Genomic DNA, 22453 nt, shown 5'->3' on the forward strand with positions numbered 1-22453 from the left:
CAGTTTGCACTTCCTGAATTTGAACCAGAATACAATCTTCAAGCAAAGTCTACATTTCCAAGTTTGCTGTGCAATTCACAGTCCAAAGAAAAATGTGCTTTAAAAGGTATGCATTTGGAACATACACATTAGAAATGTGTGCCTTTGAAAATGTTGGTACCTAAGCAGGAATATTCTTGACTTGGTCTTGTCCAACAGAGAGGAACTGATAGATGGGGTGCAGATTAGGGGCGCTCTGGATGCAAGTGATCACTCCATCCTTTGCTTTGAGATTAGGGGAATGGGGATGAATGACATGTTGAGTATTAGAAGCTGGGATTTTATGAGGACCAGCTGTGGTCAACTGAAGGCCAGACTGGAGGAAGTCTCCTGGGAGAGTGTACTGGAAGGCAAGGGAGTTCAGGAAGGGTGGATGGTGCTAAAAAAGGGAGTTCTTTGAGGTGCAAGCATGGAGGATATTGATGGTTAGCAAGGTGGGGAGGTGAAGGAGAATGTCACTGGATGAGAAGTGGTAAGAGGCATTAGGCATAAGTGGAACCTCTGTAGAAAATGGACACTGGGGCAAGTAGACAAAAGAGTATACTGGGAGGAGGAGACTTGTTGCAGAAGGATTCTTCTCGGGGCTAAGGCTGAGTTTGAGCTGAGACTTGTAAAGAACAGCAGGCGCAATAAAAAGGACTTATATCAACATGTAAATAGCAAGATGGGGAGACAGGTGGTGGGACCACTTAATGAGGAGGAAGAGAATTTGGTGACTGATGTGACAGACAGAGATGTTAAATGATTATTTTGCCTCTGTGTTCTCCCCAAAGAGGATGGGGGAGATCTGCATGGGGGAATCAGATGAGGCTGGGGATTTAGGGGCTCAGATTAGAGTCACCCTCCCAGAAGTCAAGGAGCTCCTTAGGGCAGTGGACATTACAAAGGCAGCAGACACCTGAGGGTACTTAGGAGTTGGTACATAGGGGAATACTCTCATGCCTGCTGGCCTCCATTTCTGAGGCCTTGTGGAAAATAGGTGAGGTTCCAGAGGACTGGATAAAGACATCAGTGGTCCCAGTCGTCAACACCACTCATCACAGACCACGATACCAATGATTTCCCACTAATAGTTACCCTCTGCTTTCGGTCCGTCAACCATTAGTGGAGAATCATTGGGATTCTGGTCTGTGATTAGTGGGATCCCTCAGGGCTCTGTCCTGGACCCGATTCTGTTCAATCTTTTAATCAATGACCTGGAAGAGGGAGTGACAAGTCTGCTGATCAAATTCACAGAGGATACTAAAATGGGTGTGGTGGCCACAACTGAGGAGCAGGTATTCCATATCCAAAAGGACCTGGGCAGACTATTGAATTGGGCAGGGGACTTGCACTTAAGTACAGGTTAGGGGACAAGTAGCAGCACTTGTGAAAGGGATCTCAGGGTGCTGGTTGACTGCAGGCTAAACATGAGTCAGCAGTGTGATGCTGCAATCAGAGGATGAACGCCATCCTTGGTTGCATAGTCAGAAGCGTGGCTTTTAGACTGAGAGAGGTGCCACTCTATACGACTCTGGTACATCTGCTGCTGGAGTACTATGTTCAATTCTGGGTCCCTCATTACAAAAGGGATACAGCAAGGTCGGAATCATTGCATTGAAGGGCCACAAGCATGGTGACTGGTTTGCAGGGTAAGCGATATGAGCAGAGACTAAGTGAACTTGGGTCTTTTCAGCCTTGAGGAGACTCAGAAGGGACCTGTTAGCTACACATAGGTGCACTATGTTAGCAACATACAGGTACATGAGGGGGTGCATCGCAGAGGTGGGTCATGACGTTTTCCCCCTGCAGCTGAGGGCAGGGCACATTCCAATGGAGCAAAGCTCAGGGAAGCAAGATTCAAGATGGATGCCAGGAAGTACTTCCTGATGGTTATGACCCCTAGGGTATGGAATTGGCTTCCATGGGATAGGCTGGACATGCATATGGTGGGCATGTCATGAGCGAAGCCGGCTGGAGCCAGGGGTCAGACTAGATGGCCCAGGAGGTCTCTTCTGACTCACTCTGTTTCTATGTTTCTAAGTCTTCACCCATGACTAGTCACCATACACTTCTCTCATCCAAAGCATTACTGTATGACATTCCTGTTTTGTGTATCCATACTTCTGCTACAGCACGTCCTTATTCAAATATAGCAACAATATGGATCTATTTCAGTTCATATACTACATTTTATGGCATTGAGTTGTGTGAGTTTTGGTTGCATTCCCATTTTTGTCAGTTGAAAGAAATAGTAAGGTTTTGGCTTTATCTACTGATACACTGTTTTTCAGTGTCTGTCTTCTAGCTGCCTCAGCAAAAACTAAAAATTAAAAATGAATGTAAAATGACTTTTTCAGCATAATATCTTTCAGAAATGATTCATTCTGGACTAAATTATGTTCTTCTCTTCACTTGTGAAACTGCCCAGAATTCAAGAACTTCTGCCTTTTTTACCTTTCCTGACAGTATCATTTTTTCAGTTGGATAGAATTCCAGGATATAATTTATTTTCTTTTGCATATGCCCAAAGAATGCTTTATCTACCTACTCCAGTAGATTTGCTAGGGTAAATTAAATATTACTGGCATTTGAATCTTTTATTATGTCTGTGTAGGTGCTAAAACTATTATATTTCTCATTGTATGAATAATGTAATGTATCTTTTTTCATCAAATCATAATCTTTCAGTTAAGTCTTTACAACACAATCAGTTCATATCTTCTTAGAAGTCCTATGGAGTTTACTGGAACTTAAATATTTCGATATCTACAAATCGTATGCACTCATAGACACACAGACTCACACGTATATGATTTGACTTTTCCAAATTTGATGTGAATCAAACTGGAATTGAAATGGGTTTAAATGGCATCATTGCCAGTGTTCTATTGACTAGATAATAAAAACCATTCAAATGCTTCTGTGTAGAGAATGGTATTTAAGGCTGTGGAAAGAATAAATTAACAGGTACAGAGCACAAGAGAAATAGCTGTGCCTTGCATTCTAATAGAGTGGAGCATTGAACAAAATGTACTTTTTCACAATGTTTAGAAGATGATAGAATGAAATACAACTCACATTCAATATCAAGGTACATGCTCTTTTGGTGCCCACCAATTCTACTTGCAGCTTCACAGTCATATCTTCCTGAATCTGACAATTTCACATCCTTTATGTGCAGTGTTGACCTTCCATGCTGCCCTTTGACTTCTATACGACCATCTGGACTCTGTTTGTAGACATTTGAGGAAAGGAGAATTTTGATTTATTTTGTTTTAATTCTTTTTGTAGAAAATTCTAATTGAATCTGAATGCAAGGTACCTGTTTTGAAAGCATTATTTAATTTTAAAGCATATTAGGCCAATTGGTAAAGCATAGTCAATTTTTCCTTTAAGAGTAATTTAATATAAGTATTAATAACATTATATTAAATAAATTTGAAACCAAGATATGTAAAATTAGAATAAAAAGACCATTCCTCTAACATAAAGTAACATGTCATAAATACATTAGGAAATTACAATAAAAAACTTGTAGCATTCTTTACATTCATATACGATCATCAGGTTATGTTGATGATGCTCATGAAAAAACATATATACCAAGAGCCAGTTCTAAAGCCCATGGAAAGTCCAATAGCACTACAAAAACTAGAGCAAGCATAAGCAATGGGGCCCTCCATTTTAAAATATTTATTTATTTGTTTGTTTAGAGGTGGAGGGGGAGCTACAATTCCTATCAGGCCTAAAAAGCAAAACCAATAATGAGGGATCATGGAAGCTGTAGGCCTGCCTGGAAGACCATAAGTTGCTCAGTCCTGATCTAGATTTTATGGAATTGTTGGAATGGGACTTAAAAATCCAATGGAAGAAAGCATAGGGAATACACAAACATTTCCTTTTATCTTACAAATAATAGGTATTGTAATCAGCAATGAATAAAATCTAGAAAATGGCACACTGAAACTGTGTCATTAAGCACTTAAGCCAGGCTTATTTCAACTGCATTTACACATGCCTCTTTCTTCTGCACTGTATATAGTGGACAATTTATATCTGTGGTGAAATGTGGTATACAGGCATTCATACAAGCTTTGGAAATTTGAGCTCCTCAGCTGACAAACCTATATTAGCAGGTTCTTCATATCACCTTCTATTTCAATAGCCATTTCCGTTCCAAGCCTTACTTCCTATACTATAAAGTATACCCCATGCACAACAGACGAGTCTGGAATATTGCTTTCAAGTCTTTACATTTCAATATATAGTAAACAGTTCAGAACAATTGATGATAGCAATCCTGACTATGCCTTTAGTCAAACATTTGCATGAAGAACTGCACTTAACAGTCTAGCATGGCCCTCATATACTGGAAAATAATGCATAATCAAAAGTAAGAGATATAATAGTATATAAAAATATTCTAATGGTTATACACAAAAACAGATTTATAAATACTATATGTTAGATTAACATACTGTAGATTTACCTAGCCCAAATGTATTATTATAAACATTGGTTACTGCCTACTAATCAATAAATATGTAAGGCTGTAATTCTAAGCAACTATCTTATGAAAAGGTCCTACTGAATTCTAGGTAACACATAATGGATTGGATTGTTAGAGGCGATATGTTTAGTTCAAGTCAGAGGAGCATCAGTCTCCTATTGTGAAGTCTAGTAAACTAAGGATTCATAGAGCTGGGCCTTCCACCATCAGCCCAAGGCAGGTCCTTGTCACTAGGTGTTATGACTAAGATGGTCATTTGATAAGATGATCATGAATACACATATACTATGCATACATAAACCAAAATATTAAAACAAATACATGGGGAAATACATGGGAAGAAAGAACTGAACAGAAGCAAGAAAACCACCAGCTTTCTGTCAGGCACTACAGAATATAAAATATATAACAAAAGTCATGACTACCACAGCTTAATCCTGGATGGAGAAGCTGACTTGGTATCTATTAGGGAAACCTGGATGAAGGTAAGGATGAGTGAATCTGTCAATTTTGTTTTCTCCTGCATTTGATTTTTTAAAAAAATTCATATTAGGTAAATTCTTATCAAAAATGAAATGAAATTCTCATCCATCTTCACCCACTGAATTCAACACAATTTCCATCATGACATCCCTGGCTATCTGAAAAAAGAGGCAACAATTCCAATTAAGCACCAACATGATTGAATTCAAATTCTGAAGCCCAGACTTCTAAGTGCTAAATGCACAGAGCTGTGTGCTAGATAAATTCCAGCATTGTTCATCACGGGAAGTGGTATTGCCATGAACTAATCTGATGCACTATTTTGCTATCCTCCAGATTGTTGGGGTGGCCAGCATTCAAAGTAACAAGGCCAGAATAGAGATTCTGCTGTTCACCTAACCTAACCTAACCTAACCTAACCTAACCTAAACTAACCTAACCTAACTGTATGCCAAAAACAATGGGAGGACTAAAATCCAATAGATTTTCTGAACTTGGCCCCATGGATTCTATTCTATGAAACACATTCTGGTGTGGTCATGTGAACTCTCTCTCTCTCTCTCCCTCTCCCTCCCTCTCTAGTAATGAGCCATGTTCCAATGCCTTTCACTAAGGGTCAGATCCTATAGTTACTTATCCAGCAGTAAGTCTCATTAAACTAAGGAAATACTATTTCTGAGTAGACATGTACAGTTTTCCATTGAAAATCTCATATAAAATAGCAGAATAATTGTAGTTTGCTGCCAGGACTAGTAGAAATAAAATTCTTTCTTAATCAAAAGTACTAAATTAAGCTTGCTAGCTAGATAGACACAGTAACACATCTTTATACTGCAGTGTTACTTATGTTAGCCGCTACTCATTACTAACAGGAATTGTCTAAAATCTTAGAGAAACACTCTTATTTACTTACATAGAATTTTATATATTGAACAGATGTTTCCTGATAGAGGATGGGTTGGTAATGAAAATGTCTTTTGCATGTAAAATTGCAATCTCAAATAAACAAATAGCTTCCTTTTTTCTGGTTCAAAACTGCTTAACTACACAACTATAATTCTGAAGCTTTTTGGTCTCAGAAAGAGAGAGAGACAGAGACAGAGAGAGAGAAAGAGAGAGAGAGAGAGAGAGTTGGAGTTGGAGTTGGAGTTGGAGTTGGGGGGGGCTGTTTTGATTTGGTTTTTTTTTTTTTTTTTTGGCCTCAAAGTGCTTGACTCTGGTCATCCTACCACCTGCTCATTTGACCATCATGGATCATCTGAAAAACCATGGATCATTAGAGATTTACCCTTGGGACCACCCTTTTCTTGGTTTTACTGACTGAACTTCTTCTTTAAAAAAATGGCAGGTGTTGGATGGAACCAACCTAGAGATTCTAAATTCTAAGTCAATGTTCAACTAAAAATAACTCTTAAATTCCAGTAAGATAAATGACTGGTTTTGCTCTCAGAAATGACTTGGCAGCACACAACAACAACAACTCATTTGAATAAATCTTAGTCAGAAATGGGTATTTAATGAACCACCTTTAGTATTATCATTTATTTTATGGAAAGGTGGGGTACAAATAAAAAACAAGCAAGCAAACAAACCTGAATGCTATGAAAAGGATAATCTGATTGTTTTAAACACATTAATATTTTAACCCTGCTAATCATATTTCAATAAGTATACAATCCTAAAAAAGGCATGAGGGATATGTGGCCTTTTAGATATTGCTGGACCAACTCCTAGTAGGCAGGATAACTAATAATGAGGTATTCATATTAAAAGGCTGTTCATTCCCAATCCCTACTATAAACACTTACCTGAGAATAAGAACTATTAGAATCAGCTCAAACACATGCTTTGCCCTGCAGGATGTAGTTCAGGTATGCTGTTTGTACCCAAGTGCAATTGCAGTCATGTGTTCCCCAACAACTATGTACATAGTTTGTGTACACAGCCCCCACCAGACTGTGTGCATAGTCTACTAGCTTTAAATTTCATGGATTTATTATTTATTTTTACTTTTATATACCGTCCTCACGTGCCTTGGCATCTCAGGACAGCTTACAAACATTTATCTAACACACTTTTAGATTTATCTAACACACTTTTAAGGCCATCCAAATGGATAGCCCCTATGCATTTCATGGAGGTGAATTTCATAATCTAGACGTAGAACAGGGGTCTGTCTCCTCCACATTACCATCGGTTCTGATAGATTCATCTGATTCTAAAAAGGAGGTAGACAGTTTCAGATAGAGGAATTGACAGTTTCAAGGTTACCCAGTGAAGACTGTCAAACAGAGCATGAGAATCTGGCTGTCTTGGTAAGGGTGGAATATTTTTCAGGACAGAAGGAGGAACACATGACAGGTGACAGCAGGAGAAATGAGCAGCCTGATCCCTAGTTTCCTGTGTTCCTGCCATCTAGCCCTCAAGCAGCAAAAGCCACCCTGTGGGTGGAGACAGAAGCTTTACTGAAAGGGAGGGATGGAACTGTTTCCATGGACAGGTGCTTTTCCCATCTCTCTAGTAGAAGGCTTCTTTGATTTAGACTGTTATGTGAACAGACACGTTTCAGCAAGAGCTATTCTTCTATGGATTTGTTTTGAGTTTGGTAAAGAGAAGAAAAGAGAGAGGTAACTTCTTCACAGCACCAGTTATGTGTGAAGAAGTACTTGCTTTTTTCATGTCTTGACAATAGTATATGCATAGTAATGAAATCATCATTCAGCTCTCCATATTTGTTATAAAACCGTCTCACACATTTAATGCTAAGTGCCCAATCAAATGGCTTCATTAAAACCTGTGACACCTTTGAATGGTTCTTGACACATTATGTAAGAGCTGTGTGTTAAAAACACATGCACAAGGGGTTGACAGAAGAAAGACCTCTTGATGTTTTGTATGTTTAAACTCCTGTCAGGGTAGGCAATTATCAAGAAAGCTGGGAGTCCAAAACACCAGGGAATTTATTTTTTCTCATCCTTCATTTTTACCAGGTGAAATCAGAAACCAGGCAACAGGTTCTGATCAGTTGCAGAACCTATATGAGAGTATCAGCATTATGCATTTACTGGTTCCTTGCATCATTATATGCAATCCTAGAAGCTTATTGTTGCCACTACAGCTCATAATTGGGTTGCTAATCAAAATGCGTGTTTTTATGTATTTATTTATCTATATTTTTGTATACCATTCACTCAGCTGTGCTGGCTCTCTTTACATAGTTAATGCCAGAATCAATATTGCATTGAATTCAAAATTTTAAAAAAAGTTAAATAGTGAAGCCAGATTCCATTCCATTGTCTTGTATTTTAATGGACAGCTATGTAATATTTAAAGCAATGATACTGGATTCAGGTGTGCGTAACTCAGCTAGTGGAAGCAGACTTTCCCATCCCATCCATTCTACAGCAGTCCCTTCTGATCCCTGAAAATGCTAAACAGAGGATTAGGCACCCTGATGAACAGTGCAACCTGTAATATGGAAGAAGGGATCCAGAAAAATCAGGCAGAGGTGCCTTGGGAGCAGAATCCTTCCATCTATGGAAGGTAGATCCTAGATCTATCCTTAGGTAATGTGGTCTTTAAGACTATAGAACAATTTATTTCTTCTGAAATCTGTCTATTCACCATAATGATGTTTAAGGAACTTTACATTTGATTACCTAAATTCTTTTTTTTTCCTATTGTTTTCAGCCCCTACTCTTCTGAAGGGGTTTTGCATTAGTAAAAATAAATTCTGCCTGTTGTAGTACATTAGTCCTTCAACAATAATTTCCACTGACTCTCAGAGACTAGTGAAGTAGATAAATGATTTAAAAACACAAATATTTCCTAGATCAGAAATTTCCTGAATACTTAGAAGCAAACATGCAATTTGTTAACCAGAACCTTAATACTAGAGCAAAACGAGACTCATGATTTGACTTCTTACTGCAGTTAGTTGCCTGCATGTAAGGAGGTCCTTCACTTTAATGTTCATACCTAATTATAGTCTAATTCAATTAGCATAATTGTATAATTTGATTTAGTTGATTGATGCCTTTCCTTGATGCTTTTGTAGTTTTTTAAAAAATGTATTTTCCAAAATATGAGAAAAATCATACATTTGCCACTTTGTTCATTTTAACTTGATTAGAGGATGATTGGAAACATGAGAACAGCTACAAGCAGTAAGGACATTTTTTGGTACTTGGGTTATGATAGGGTTAGTAAGCTTCTCTTCCCTTTGTCGGCTCTCATTGATCATGAGTTAGATTTGAAAGTAATTATATTATGTAATATAAAGACAATAGCAAAACTATAAAGAAATATACAGAAAAGAGATAGTAGTATTTTGTTTGTTCCTATAAACTTGCTGCTCTTAATAAACATTTGACTTTAAAAAGCCTGCATCACAACTGTATAGCTATTCAAATACAGGTCTACTTGTCACTTTTCACAGCAACAGCACATTTTGAAATCCTTTTCTCTGTTCTTAACACATTCACTCAGTTTAGATCTAAAGAATGCCATGTGTCACCAGCTATAATGACAGGAAACAAAGCTCCAGTATGTATAAAACTGCCATTTCTCAAATGTAAGATGTATGCTATAGTATTGGCTTCCTGACAACCCATCCCACACAAATAGGCAATGTTTCTTCTTAACAGTAATACAAAGAATTGAATAGCTAAGTCATTCTCATAAGTATAGATGGTAGGAGAGCCAAAGCAAGATGATGCCTCAAATGTATATTTAGTTCTTCACTGCTACTATTTATTTCAGTTGCTGTTTAGTTCAGTGGACAAAAGGTAGCTAGTTGTGGACGTCAAGTATGCAGAAATGTTTTCAGGACCACATCAGGATCCAGAGTGTTGATTAAGTGCCACTGTCTTTGAAGTCCAAGAAGTATATCCATTTGATAAGAAATAGACTCCATGAGTTGACAAACTAGCATCCACAGGAGAGAAAAATAAAACAGTTCAGACACTTGCAAGTCAGCCAGGCTTCAATGTCAGGCAGAAGGCAGATCAACTCTAGCAGTAAGTTAGTTCTTCAAGTAGCAGAAAAGTAATGTAGAGAAAAGGTACTATCTGAATTGAAGGCATTATGGAAATTCCAAAAGGTGAAACAGATGGCCAAGATTTCCTAGGCTGAAAAGCTACCTTTGATGAACAAGGGCTGTTATTCACAACAGCCACCAATGTGGAGAAGCTGATGGAAGCTCCCTTCTGGGTTATGGATGCAATATTCAAAATATTCCCCACATTCTTCAGGTAATTGTACTCTATCCATGCACCTGTTGGAAACAGCAGAAAATTCCAGAGTATTGCCATGTGTATATTCCTTATTGTCCACTGATTCAGTCATGTTACACTTGAATCTTGTACTTGATTTTTTTAAATGGAAGACCTTCAAAGTGTCTACAAGTACAGATCATTTCTCAGTTTCACACAGGTACTAATCATTATAACATGCCACAATTTCCTGAGTTACGTTTTCCGTCCCTTAGGGGAAGACATTATTTGCAGTAACCCATTTAAGAGTTTTCAATGTTTAAATGCGCAAGAACTAATCCTGACATTAAGGTATTTTGTTGCTTTGGCTTTCTGTCCATCTGTAGATTTAACAGCTAATTTTAAAGACTTTGAAGTGGAAATGACACTTCGTATGTAATGAAAATTACCTGATAATAATCATTACATACAGCTACAATAAATTAATTCTTGAGAATATAAGACATAATTTAAGAAATGGTAGCAATATGATACATGATTAATCACTGCTTTATGCTGGTGTTTTCATGCAACAATTTTGCTGGCTATATAAAGAGGTGACACAGGGCATTGTACATACCAAAACCAATACTACTTCTTCTGTTCTTGAAAGAGCTGGCATTGATGTGCCTGTAATTGAGGGAAGGTAAAAAAGGAAAATAATGAAGATAAAAAATACTTACTTTGTCATAAATTAAAAAATGACTAGAACTCAGAAAAAATAAACTGCTAAAAAAATAGTACCCGTAATAATCTAAAAGCCTGTATATTCTGAATATTAGAGACTCAAGTCAGAGACTCAAGTCTGGAGGTATGCAAAAATAAATTACATAACATTCCAGTTTTGTAATGGCATAGTTCATTTTCTTAATAAATAGAGATATATTTTTCACCTGTCTGGATTGCCCAAACAGCTCACACCTTTAATCAAAAACAAATTTGAAAAAAAACAAAAAAGAATTTTTGAACAAACAACATTTGTGTATTTTTATGTAGGTATTCATAAAAATCATTTTTTCCCAACATGTTGTGGTATTATTCCTGTGTTAGAAGATAGGATTTAGAATTTACTGTTGGAGACACAATATTAAGAAGAACAGACAAAAGTTGGGGCTACAGAACAGCTTCCCTAAACCAATTAAAAAGTGCAGTGTATTTAGGAAGAATATTACACAAGGAAAGCATAAGAACCACCAGATAAGAAGTCATAACTTCCATCAGATGATAAGAAACTGTATTTATGATTATAATTATAGCCTCAGACAGTCTGGATTTAACAGACAACACATTTTAAAAGGTCAGGTCACCAATCACGTTGTTACTGTTGCAAGAATCATAAAATAGTATATGCGTATTCAACACCACCTCTTAAAATACCAGCAAGACAACAATGCAATTTAGTTGATGAAAAGTGTGGCCATAAACAGCATCTGGGGCACCAGAGAATGCTGCAGATCTCTGCTTCCACTATTATTGAAAGGTAAGTGAAATAAACAGGCTTAGAGAGTCATCTTACTAAAAATACTTTTACAAAAAGATGATGAGGTTGTGAACACTTCTACCATTTCTCCCACTTTGCAAAGTTCTTGTCAGCAGGGCAATGGATGAGTGGAAGGTGCCAGTCTTCCATCTAAGAGTATACATACAGTCGTACCTTGACTCATGAACTTAATTCGTTCCAGGACTCTGGTCATGACCCAAATTGGTCATGAGCCAAGTTAAATTTCCCCATAAGGTTCAATGTAAATAAGGTTAATCCATTTTGTAACCATTTTTTAAATCAGAAAAATGTGAAGCGAAGTGACAACAACAAATATCTCAGCCATCTCCCTGACCACAAGCACAACCATCGCCCCCCCCCCAGCACGACTGAGATTGTGCCAGTCATTCCTGCACACGCCCACCATCCCGGCATGCGCCTGTTATCCCGGAGCACTGGGGGGTGGGGGGGAGAGACAGGCGTGATTGCGGGCACACTGAGGGTGGAAGAGACGGGAGCGAACGGGGCATGCTGGGGAAGGGAGAGATGGGCACGATCTTGGCCATCTCCCCCTCTCCCCCAGCACAATCGCAGCAATCTCCCCACTCAGAGGGGTGGGGACATGGCCACAATTGTTCTAGTTTGGGGACGATGGCTGAGATTGCGCCTGTCTTTCCTGCAGGAGCACACCTGTGATCACGTACACCTTCCCTGCACAAAAGCAACTGCAATTGCGGCCACCTTCCCAACACCCCAAGTGGGGAGATGAGCACGATCGCAGTTCCGTTCGTGCAGGGAAGACGTGCGTGATCACGGGCACACTGGTGCAGGAAAGATGGGTGCAGCACAGCACAGCCACAGGGAGATGGCCAAGATTGTGCCTGTCTTTCCTGAAGGAGTGCGCCTCTGATCACACGTGCCTTCCCTGCACAAAAGCTACTCCGATCGTGGCCATTTCCACATTCGGGGTGGAGAGATGACTGCAATCTTGGTCACCACCCAATGTGTAGTTTGTGACCCAAGTCAAAATTTTAATGAAATTTTTGTTCGTAACCCGATTTGTTCATGAACCAAGGTTTTAGTGAGTCATTGTACCACTGTACTTTTGGACTGCACTCTTAATGTACAATGCACAGTATTTACATTAATTTTATGCCACATCTAGGTGATATCCTTTTTATATACATAAAAAGTACATGTACACTGGAATTGCCAACAATATCAAATTAATGTGAATTAATGTGATTGTTTTAGTGCATTAATTGTTGCTGCTCAATTACTTATATGCTAATTGATACTTTCTCATTGTGGAAGCACTTGAGAAAAAAAATACAATTCTCAATAATTCAAGTGTCCAGTTCAAGACTTAAGTTTTAATGATGTACTAGGCCTGGAAATGAATTCAAAAGATTAGGAGCAGTCCGAACTTGTACAAACATGCTTTACATTAGAACCATATATTCAAGCTTTCAAAATGTATGACTATTTTGTAAGCCAAACATGAAATATGTCACATTCCTCTCTCAATTATTTCCTATTCTCTCAGGTTGAGACCCCTTTTCATTGAAATTCTTGTATAACAATTGCTTTAATTTCACCAACAGAAATGAACAAAAGAAACAAAAATCAAGGAAGACATCTCTTCACATGAAAGCTTAGGAAAATGGAAGGGTAAGCCTGACACCATGGACACAGAGCACAACCTTATCCTACCCACACTATAGTTTGGGTATTTTGCAAACCATTTTCTATAAAGTTAAATAGTATAGAGTAAAATTTATAAGAATTGCGTGTATGACACAACATCTTATTAGAGTCAAGTGGAATAGGTTAACACATACCGAGCACTATTAATTTCTCGACATCTGACATGTTAGTCATAACATTAGTTATTTACAGAGTACACAGGATCAGAAACTTACTGAAACTAAAATGAACAATTGTGCTGGGTAATTTATTTGAGCATCATGATAATATTTAAAATAATCCCCGGTTCTCTCACAGTAATAATATACTACCTATGCTGGCCTTATCCTGAAAGTTACTAAAGCAGGAGAAAGACATACAAATAGTGACTCCTTCCAACCTAGTAAATTTGTTATTCCAGTCAATGCATTACTCTGACATCTTTCAAAGTTGACAACTGTCAATTGGCTCATCAACCTTTTTATAGATTAAATATCTGCAGCTCCTTTTTATAATTACACCATGCATTTCAGAATGGTGCATCTGTTATCAGAGGGAATAATCTGAAATCTTCACTCAGAAACTAGATTAAATGGGAAAGCTGGGAGAAAGAAAGAGAACCCAAAGGGCAGTAAATAAAGAAGAGCTGTAGTAAACAAAGGACCTGGAAGGGTGGAATGAATCATCTATAGAATGACATTTTGTTTTGAAGAACTATGTACTTCTACTATGCCAATATTTTTTGCAGTCCACATGAATGCTGATGAGAAAAGCAAAGGACACTCAATACTAAGGAATAATTCTCTCACACACTTTAAAATATGAATGTGAATGGTGTAACATGGAGCAAACAACCCAATCCAGTCCACAGACAGAATTAACAAAGTAATACATAATGAAGCTTGCATTTATTGCTCCAACTTCACACTATTTATGCAAGTGGAGCTCATCGGAACTGACTATAAGAATAAATATTACAGCTAATTAGTAGTGTAAAAGCTACTAATCCAACTAACTGGTTTCAAATCCTAATACTTATGCAGAACAGTTACAAATAGAGGAAGCAAGCAAACTAGTAAAACAGAAGCTCTACTAGCTACCAACCATTCTTCTTGGCAGGCATAGCCCAAGGATTCCTGAAGGCTCTGGGGGAGTTTCCGGCTGACAAGACGGGTGCTCCTGTCGAGGCTCTGGTCAAACTGTGGAATGGGGAGATGACCAGGGCTGTAGACACGATCGCTCCTAAGCGCCCTCTCCCACTGGGCAGAGCCCGCTCTTCCCCTTGGTATACTCCTGAACTGAGGGCGATGAAGCAGGTTGGGAGACGGCTAGAGCGTAGGTGGAGGAAATCACGGGATGAATCTGACCGAACACACTTAATGCTGTGGTGGTGAGGGCGGCGAAAAAGAGATATTTTTTTTCCGCTTCCATTGCCTCCTCACAATGCCGTCCGGCGGAGCTCTTTCGAGTGGTACAAGGCCTGGTCCGTCCAGGTCCGAAAGAAGATCTGATTCCACCCTCAAAGGCCCGCTGTGACGACTTTGCCAGGCATTTCAGGGAGAAAATCGCTCAGATTCGTCGCGATCTGGATTCCACTATTGAGTCAGAGGTCTTAAGGGAGACACCGATGCTACCGTCTGGTCCAGAATTATTGGAAGAATTTCAGTTACTGCGGCCCGATGATGTGGACAAGGTGCTTGGATGAGTACGTCCCACCACATGCCTTTTGGACCCTTGCCCGTCTTGGTTAATACAGGATTCCAAGCACGGGATTGGAACCTGGATCTTGGAAGTGGTTAACGCTTCTCTGAGGGAGGGTCGGGTGCCTGCCCCTTTAAAGAGGCGGTAGCCCGACCGGTCCTGAAGAAGGCGTCACTGGATCCAGAGATGGCCACTAATTATAGACCAGTGGCCAACATCCCGTTTCTGGGCAAGGTGTTAGAGAGAGTGGTGGCGGGACAAGTCCAAACACTCTTGGATGAAACTGATTATCTGGACCCATTTCAGTCCGGCTTCAGACCCGGGTACAGTACTGAATCTGCCTTGGTCGCCCTGTACGATGACCTGTGCAGGGAGAAGGACAGGGGGAGTGCGTCCCTGTTGGTTCTCCTGGACCTCTCGGCGGCTTTCGATACCATCGACCATGGTATCCTTCTGGATAGGCTTGCGGGATTGGGGGTCGGAGACAATGCTTTGCAGTGGTTCTGCTCCTATCTCAATGGCCGATTCCAGAAGGTGGTGCTGGGGGACTATGTCTCTGCACCATGGCAGCTATGCCATGGAGTACCGCAGGGGTCCATTTTGTCCCCCTTGCTGTTTAACATCTACACAAAACCACTGGGAGAGGTCATCAGGAGGTGTGGGCTGCGGAATCACCAGTACGCTGACGATACCCAGCTCTACCTCTCGTTTTCCACCAATCCAGGTGAGGCAGTGGCTGTACTGAACCGGTGCCTGGCCGAGGTAATGGGCTGGATGAGGGCCAATAAACTGAAGCTCAATCCAGACAAGACAGAGGTCCTGTTGGTAGGCGGTTCAGGCTTCGGAGAAGGTGAATTGAACCTTGTCCTGAACGGGGTTGCACTCCCTCCTAGGGATAAGGGCCGCAGCTTGGGAGTGCTCCTCAACCTGGAGCTTTCACTCGAAGCTCAGGTAACAGCAGCGGCGAGGAGCGCTTTCCTCCAGCTTCGGCTGATTCATCAGCTGCGCCCCTATCTGGAGTACGACTGCCTCACAACAGTGACTCATGCACTGGTGACTTCCCGTCTTGACTTCTGTAACGCGCTCTACATGGGGCTACCCTTGAAGACGGTCTGGATACTTCAATTGGTTCAAAATAGAGCTGCCAGGCTGCTGACGGGAACTGGACGTTATGTTCACATGACTCCAGTTCTCCGGCAGCTTCACTGGCTTCTCATTGAAGTCCAGGCCCAATTCAAGGTGTTGGTGATGACCTATAAAGCCCTAAACGGCTTGGGTCCTGGTTACCTGAAGGAGAGCTTACGTCCATATATGCCCAGCCGCCCCCTGAGATCAGCGGGAGAGGCCCTCCTCCGGGAGCCCTCAGTGAAGGAAATTAGGAGGGTGGTTACTCGGAGGAGGGCTTTCTCAGCGGTGGCGCCTAAGTTATGGAATGCGCTCCCCAGAGAGGTCGTTATTTGTTTTTCGGCGCCAGGCGAAGACCTTTTTATTTAAACAGCATTTTAAATGTTAATATTATTGAATTTTATTTGGCCAGGGCGGCTTATTTTATTCTACTGTATATATTTTAATTGTTATTGTTTTAATTTATTGTGTATTTTATTAGATGTTGTAAGCCGCCCCGAGGCTTCGGCAAGGGGCGGCATAGAAATGTTTTAATAAATAAATAAATAAATAAATAAATAAATAAATGTTTTTGCCACCTCAAGCAAGCTGGCTGTGCTACTGCCTATGTGCCTGTGGAGACAACTTTCTAGACTAATTGGTTTGCCAGGTCATTGCTTACCCACTCAATACTCTATCAGCCAGCCACACCTTGCTCCTCCTGCCTTGTAAGCAGCCTTGTAAGCAGCAGCTCCTCCAAGAGAGGTAAGATGAACTATCCTAAGAGCTTAGGCAACCTCTTGAGGCAGCAGTATCTGGAAATATAACCAGTCAGTGCTCTAGAGAGCCTTGTCAATTGCTCTCTTGATATCACAGCGGGCAGACAGCTGGTAGGGCTCTCCAGACCACCGAATGGAGGCATCATGTTATATTGTGTACTTGCTGACATTCCAAACAATGTGCAGTAATTGTCTTCTAACAAGAAGCATGGATGGATACAAAAAGTATCTTTTGTATAATAATTTCATTTTAATTTAGTCTTGATAAGAACTGACTAACACGTTTTCTGTGTTTTGGACAAAAAGAACTTGAAATTTTAAAAAAAAATTGCCAGAGAAACTGCAACTGATTGATTTGCCTATATGGTCCAAGGCTTTGAGTGTGTAACTCTTTGAAATATGAGTTTGAATCATTGGGTATTCGATTAATTAGATCCCCTTTGCCATTAATATTTTTTTTCCTGAGAATTTAGTTTCAATTCAATTTTGATTTAAAAAATTACAAAATCATTGCATGGAAAGAATTTAAGGTTAAAAAAAACAAGATGAGTGAAACAGAAACTTGATAGGAAGGCCAGTATTTCTAGCTCTTTCCTATTCAGAAATATTACAGGCAATCCTACCCATATCTACTAAAAATGAACCATATTGAGTTCACAAGGTCTTATTCTCAGGTAAATGTGTGTAGGATTGCATTCTTTATTATTCTTAATGGTGTAAAGCATAATAAATAAGCTTAACAAATAAACCATTAAGCTTATTATTAACCTTCTTATAGTGCCCAAGGCCTATGATTAGATATGAGATACAGAACAAAAAAAGCCATATTGTGTATATGGTATTACTTCTACCACATTCTCTAGGACGCTCCTGTGGAACACACTTATCTACACAAGACAGGGTCATGTTGTAATAACTGATCTAATAAAAAATACTTCCTACTTTACATTTAAAGAGTTCATAATCAGAAGAAATGAAAGGAAGGTATTTGAAGTGCAGAACAAGTAAATCGAAAAAAAGTATAACAGGGAAGACAGGGAATGCTAGTGTGTATATCCTTTCTGATTAGCTTATCACTAGACTCTCAAAGTCGATTACAATAACAATACAAGTTATAAAAACAATGCATTAACAAGAATTTCTTAATCAACTGACAATATAGAACAAAGTGCAAGCTATAAAATACGATACAGAAATAAATCAAGTAAAAGCTTCAACAAAATATTTACCAAACGATAGCAGCAACTGAACAAACGGGGGAGGGAGGGGGGATAAAACTATGAAGTGGGAATAGCAGGTAGAGGAATAAAAGGTAGGATTGGGTTTCACACAGGAAGTTAGAGTTGTAGGACTAAAATAAAATTCCAAATTTGCTACTGAAAGTCTTTCTTCAGTCTCCTCTCTATCCACTATCTGCAGCGTCAAAACCAGTAATCATTTCAATGTTTTTTCTACAGGGTGTAATATTAATCTTTTCTTGCATGACAGAAAATCTCTATAATCTTCAAGGAGAATGCTTGCCTTTGCAGTTTATTTTCTGGATTTTAATTTAAGGAACTAAAATGAAAAAGTTTGGAAGGAAAAATTTCTGGATGTTGCATATAAGAGGAAAGATGAAGACAAATGTCTTAGCAATTTCCAAATTGAATTTTTCTGGATGTTAGCATCATGATCTTCTGCACATATATCCTAAAGTAAATCACATTGAATTCAATGAGGCTCCTTCCAGGCTAAGTATAAGATTGCAACATAAAGCTATATCTTCAAATGTGCTCCCTTGCTTTAGAAATTTCATAGAAACTTTCAGTTTCTTATGCATAATGCAAGATTTTTGTAAATAAAATGCACCATTCAGTGTAATTGTTGCTGTTGTTTTACTTCTATACCATCCAACAGCAGACGCTCTCTGGGCAGTTTACACAGTTTAAAATGCACCACAATATTAAAACATTAAGAAAACAAATGTTTTCTTACAGAAAGAAGAAAACAGAAAGATCTAAAACCACTTGTTAAACACATAAAATTGTTTATAGACAATTTTACAGAAAGATCTAAAACCACTTGTTAAACACATAACATTCCAACAACTTAAGCAAGATAAAAACCTGAATCAACCTGGATTAAACATTAATAAAGCCTCAACTAATTAATTGCCCCGAAGTCTAGGACAGTCCTAATCTGGCACTAAAAAGATAGTAAGCTTGGTGCCAGGCAGGCCCCACTGAAGAGCTCACTGTACAACTGGGGTGTGCAGGAAAGGCACCACTGAAAAGGTCCTTCTTGTTGAACTGAGCCTTTCTTGGAAGTGGAAGTCAGAGACAGGTCCCCAAGGTTGATTGTAGTGTCCCAATAGATGGTGTGTGGGAGAAGTGTTCCATCAAGTATTCTGGTCCTAAGCTGTGTAGGGCTTTATAGGTTAAAACAAACACCTTGAATTGTGTTCAGAAGCATACGGGCAGCCAATGCAAGCAGGCAAACATTGGTGTTACATCATCAGACTGTCTGGCCCCTGCTATTAGCCTGGCTGCTACATCAAACCTTTCCTTCCTTATTTTAACTACTAAGATGACATATTTACATGGTGTTCAATATAATCCTGATCCTTGGCAGAAATTCAAGACATATTGCATGATCCCCCAATTATGGAATGATGTCCCTGATGAGGTCTGACTGGCACCAGAATTCTTAAACATTCCATCTCTAGTTTTAAGAGTTTTGTCTTCTCTCACATATTTGGTAGCATACAATAAGGTTTTAATCAGGGTCTATATTCTTCTTGTTAACAGTCTAACATTTTAGATACATGTGCATCATTGTGTGTGTATTCTCTGTTTATATGTTTGCATGTACTGTTTATGGTCTCCATAATCTATACTTTAAGATTTTAATCTTTGTAATTTACCCTGATAACCTTGACTAGGGATTAATATGGAAATGTAATAAAAGAAATGAAATTTATATTATTTTACCTTGTCACCTTCAGAGAATGTTATTCCATCACTGGCTCTTTTCCATGTTATTTCAGGGACAGGTTCTCCTTCTGCCTCGCATATGAGGGTAGCTTGACCATTTTCAAAAGTTGTTTCATTTTTAAGCTGTATTATTTGAGGCTGTACTGTTAGAAATATAAACTATGTTACTCATTCTTGATTTGAATAAGTATAAACAACACTATGTACTTGTCTATCCAAAAGGTGTGAAAAAGATAGCCACATATTTGAAAATTGACTCAGCCTATTTCAATAATTTGGATTTTCTAGGGAAAGACCTGAATAATACATCCTTAGTACTGTGTTCAAAAATTCTAAATGGCACCTTTGAGAGTATGTTGTCTTTTCAACATTGTGTCTTATTTTGGTGCCCCTTTTTTAAACTATAGTTTTACATCAGGAAAAAGAGATTATTTAGAATCTTATGAAGTGTTCCCTGGAAACAAAATCCAGATGTCCCTTTAGAGATAGTGCTGAAGTTTGTAATTAAATGGTTTTATATACAGAATTGTAAAATCTATTATGCTAACTTGTATTATGAATGGGGCACCATTTTCCTATGAAGCTTTCCATTCTAAAATCTTAAACTGAAGTTCTGTAGATAGGCACCCAAAATCATCTGTGTTCATACTAAAATCTTTAACATTAGCCCCATACTCCCAGAAAAGTTAACTTTCATTAATGTAAACCCACACAACTATTTGAAATAACTGCAGAATTTATAAAATAGTAGAATTCCACACAGACAGACAAACTGATCATATTTATGCCTTTGGTAGCCAGCAAAAGTTTCAAAATACCACAAGCAAACATGAATTTTGCAACAAAATACTTTGACTCTGTTATCCAACACAAACTACAGACTGCTGTAAACTAAACTTCACACCTGCCAGCTTTCAAATACTGCAATTTTGAGATCTTTTTTCACCAGTTTCATGCTGTTTTGAAAAAAAAACATATTGCAACAAGACTTAGAATGGGGAAATTGGAAAATGAGTTTAGACTTCTGCTCTACCATGGCAGGGGATGTGGCAGTAGCACTCAGCCCAATGAATGCTCTAAAAGCTTGCCAATTCTTTTCCTTTATCCCTAGGACACTGCTATGTTCTGACCTACATAAGAAATGTTTTATAACCTATCCACTACATGAAGTCTGGGAAAAAGTAACTATTTTTCTTACATTACAATCAAAACATTCATCCTTATGCTATGCAGCGTCTGTCTATAGAATTAAACCAATTATCAAAGAGATACTTGGCATATACCTGTGTGTTTTGCTAGGTTGCCCACAATTGGAGTGGTGAGGTTTTTTTACAAGCTAGTTTCAGGGAAGAAGACTGTAGAATTCAATGATTAAGTTTGCTTATTTATTTACGAGTATTTCTAAATCATCTACATCTACAGATTTAAAAGCTGTGTTAACTTTTCATAAATATATAAAATAATGGACAATAAAAAGACTACATCACTTCTACATAGGTTTGTAAGGTACACTATACAGGGAAGAATTACTTAAACAGATGGATCTTCTGTTTGTACATGTCCAATCTCAGGGGAAAACTTTCACATAGTGGCAGCTGCTGTATTAAATGTCCAATTGTGGAGCAAACCACAAAAGTATGTGGCCTCTCTAGGAGAATCACTAGATGACACCAAGATTTAATGGGACGTTAGAGGACTAGGTAGTTTTTCTGGAAATCAGTCCTGAGTTCTTAGGATTTCATATATTAATAACAAAAGTTGAAATCTGGCTTGGTAGACAATGCAATTCTTTCATCCCAGGTCCAAGAAGTTCCAAGCCCACTCTAATTCCTAAGGAAGCAAGCCAACCAGTCTTTCTTGAGTTCTGTCTAGCCTAAAGTCCTTGAGTTGGGGTGGAATGAGAAGATCCACAATAACTGCAGCATTACCAACTGCAATATGTGGGGGTAGCACAATTGACAAGCTTTCTGCTAACTCTCTATTTTTCTCCTACTCCACCATGCCCAATTTTGTCCTTTATTGCAGGGTAAGAACAACACTATCATTTGGCAGCTCCAGCTTTCCTGAACCTGTAGCCTGCAGCATAAGAAGCTCTTTTGGAATGGCTAGTTTTATGAAATCAAATAATACAGGTAGCAGTGTTGTTTTCATTTTTCTTTAAAAATTCAAATTCAGTAATATAATACCTTTTATTGCATCCACATTAAGAGATATTACGCAGGCATAGATGCAGTCATGTATATGTTTAGATACAGAAAAGTTATATTGTTCCCAGAATGTTGACAGCTGCAAGATTTCCCTATCTACACATACATAGGTTGCACCTTTATTTAGGCTACATTGAGGAAGGGATAAGAAGTATCTATTTTCATGAAAGTATATGAGACAAGGAAGCATGGATAGATGAAAACTGTGTTTTGGTTTGGTTTTGATATTTGGTTTCAAAAAATTTATAAGAGCGTCAA

General features: G+C 38.7%; 1 protein-coding gene across 1 annotated transcript in view; it reads right to left on the reverse strand.

The window, feature by feature from the left end:
• The window catches only part of NCAM2 (neural cell adhesion molecule 2), a 269390-nt gene that overhangs the window by 90410 nt on the left and 156527 nt on the right, over positions 1-22453 (reverse strand). The window contains 2 exon segments of the mRNA XM_044441751.1: positions 3100-3250; positions 19986-20131. Of these exon segments, the coding sequence (XP_044297686.1) occupies positions 3100-3250; positions 19986-20131 (297 nt within the window).

The sequence above is a fragment of the Varanus komodoensis genome, unplaced genomic scaffold, assembly GCF_004798865.1.
Source record: "Varanus komodoensis strain SLA01 unplaced genomic scaffold, ASM479886v1 scaffold4, whole genome shotgun sequence".
NCBI lineage: Eukaryota > Metazoa > Chordata > Lepidosauria > Squamata > Varanidae > Varanus > Varanus komodoensis.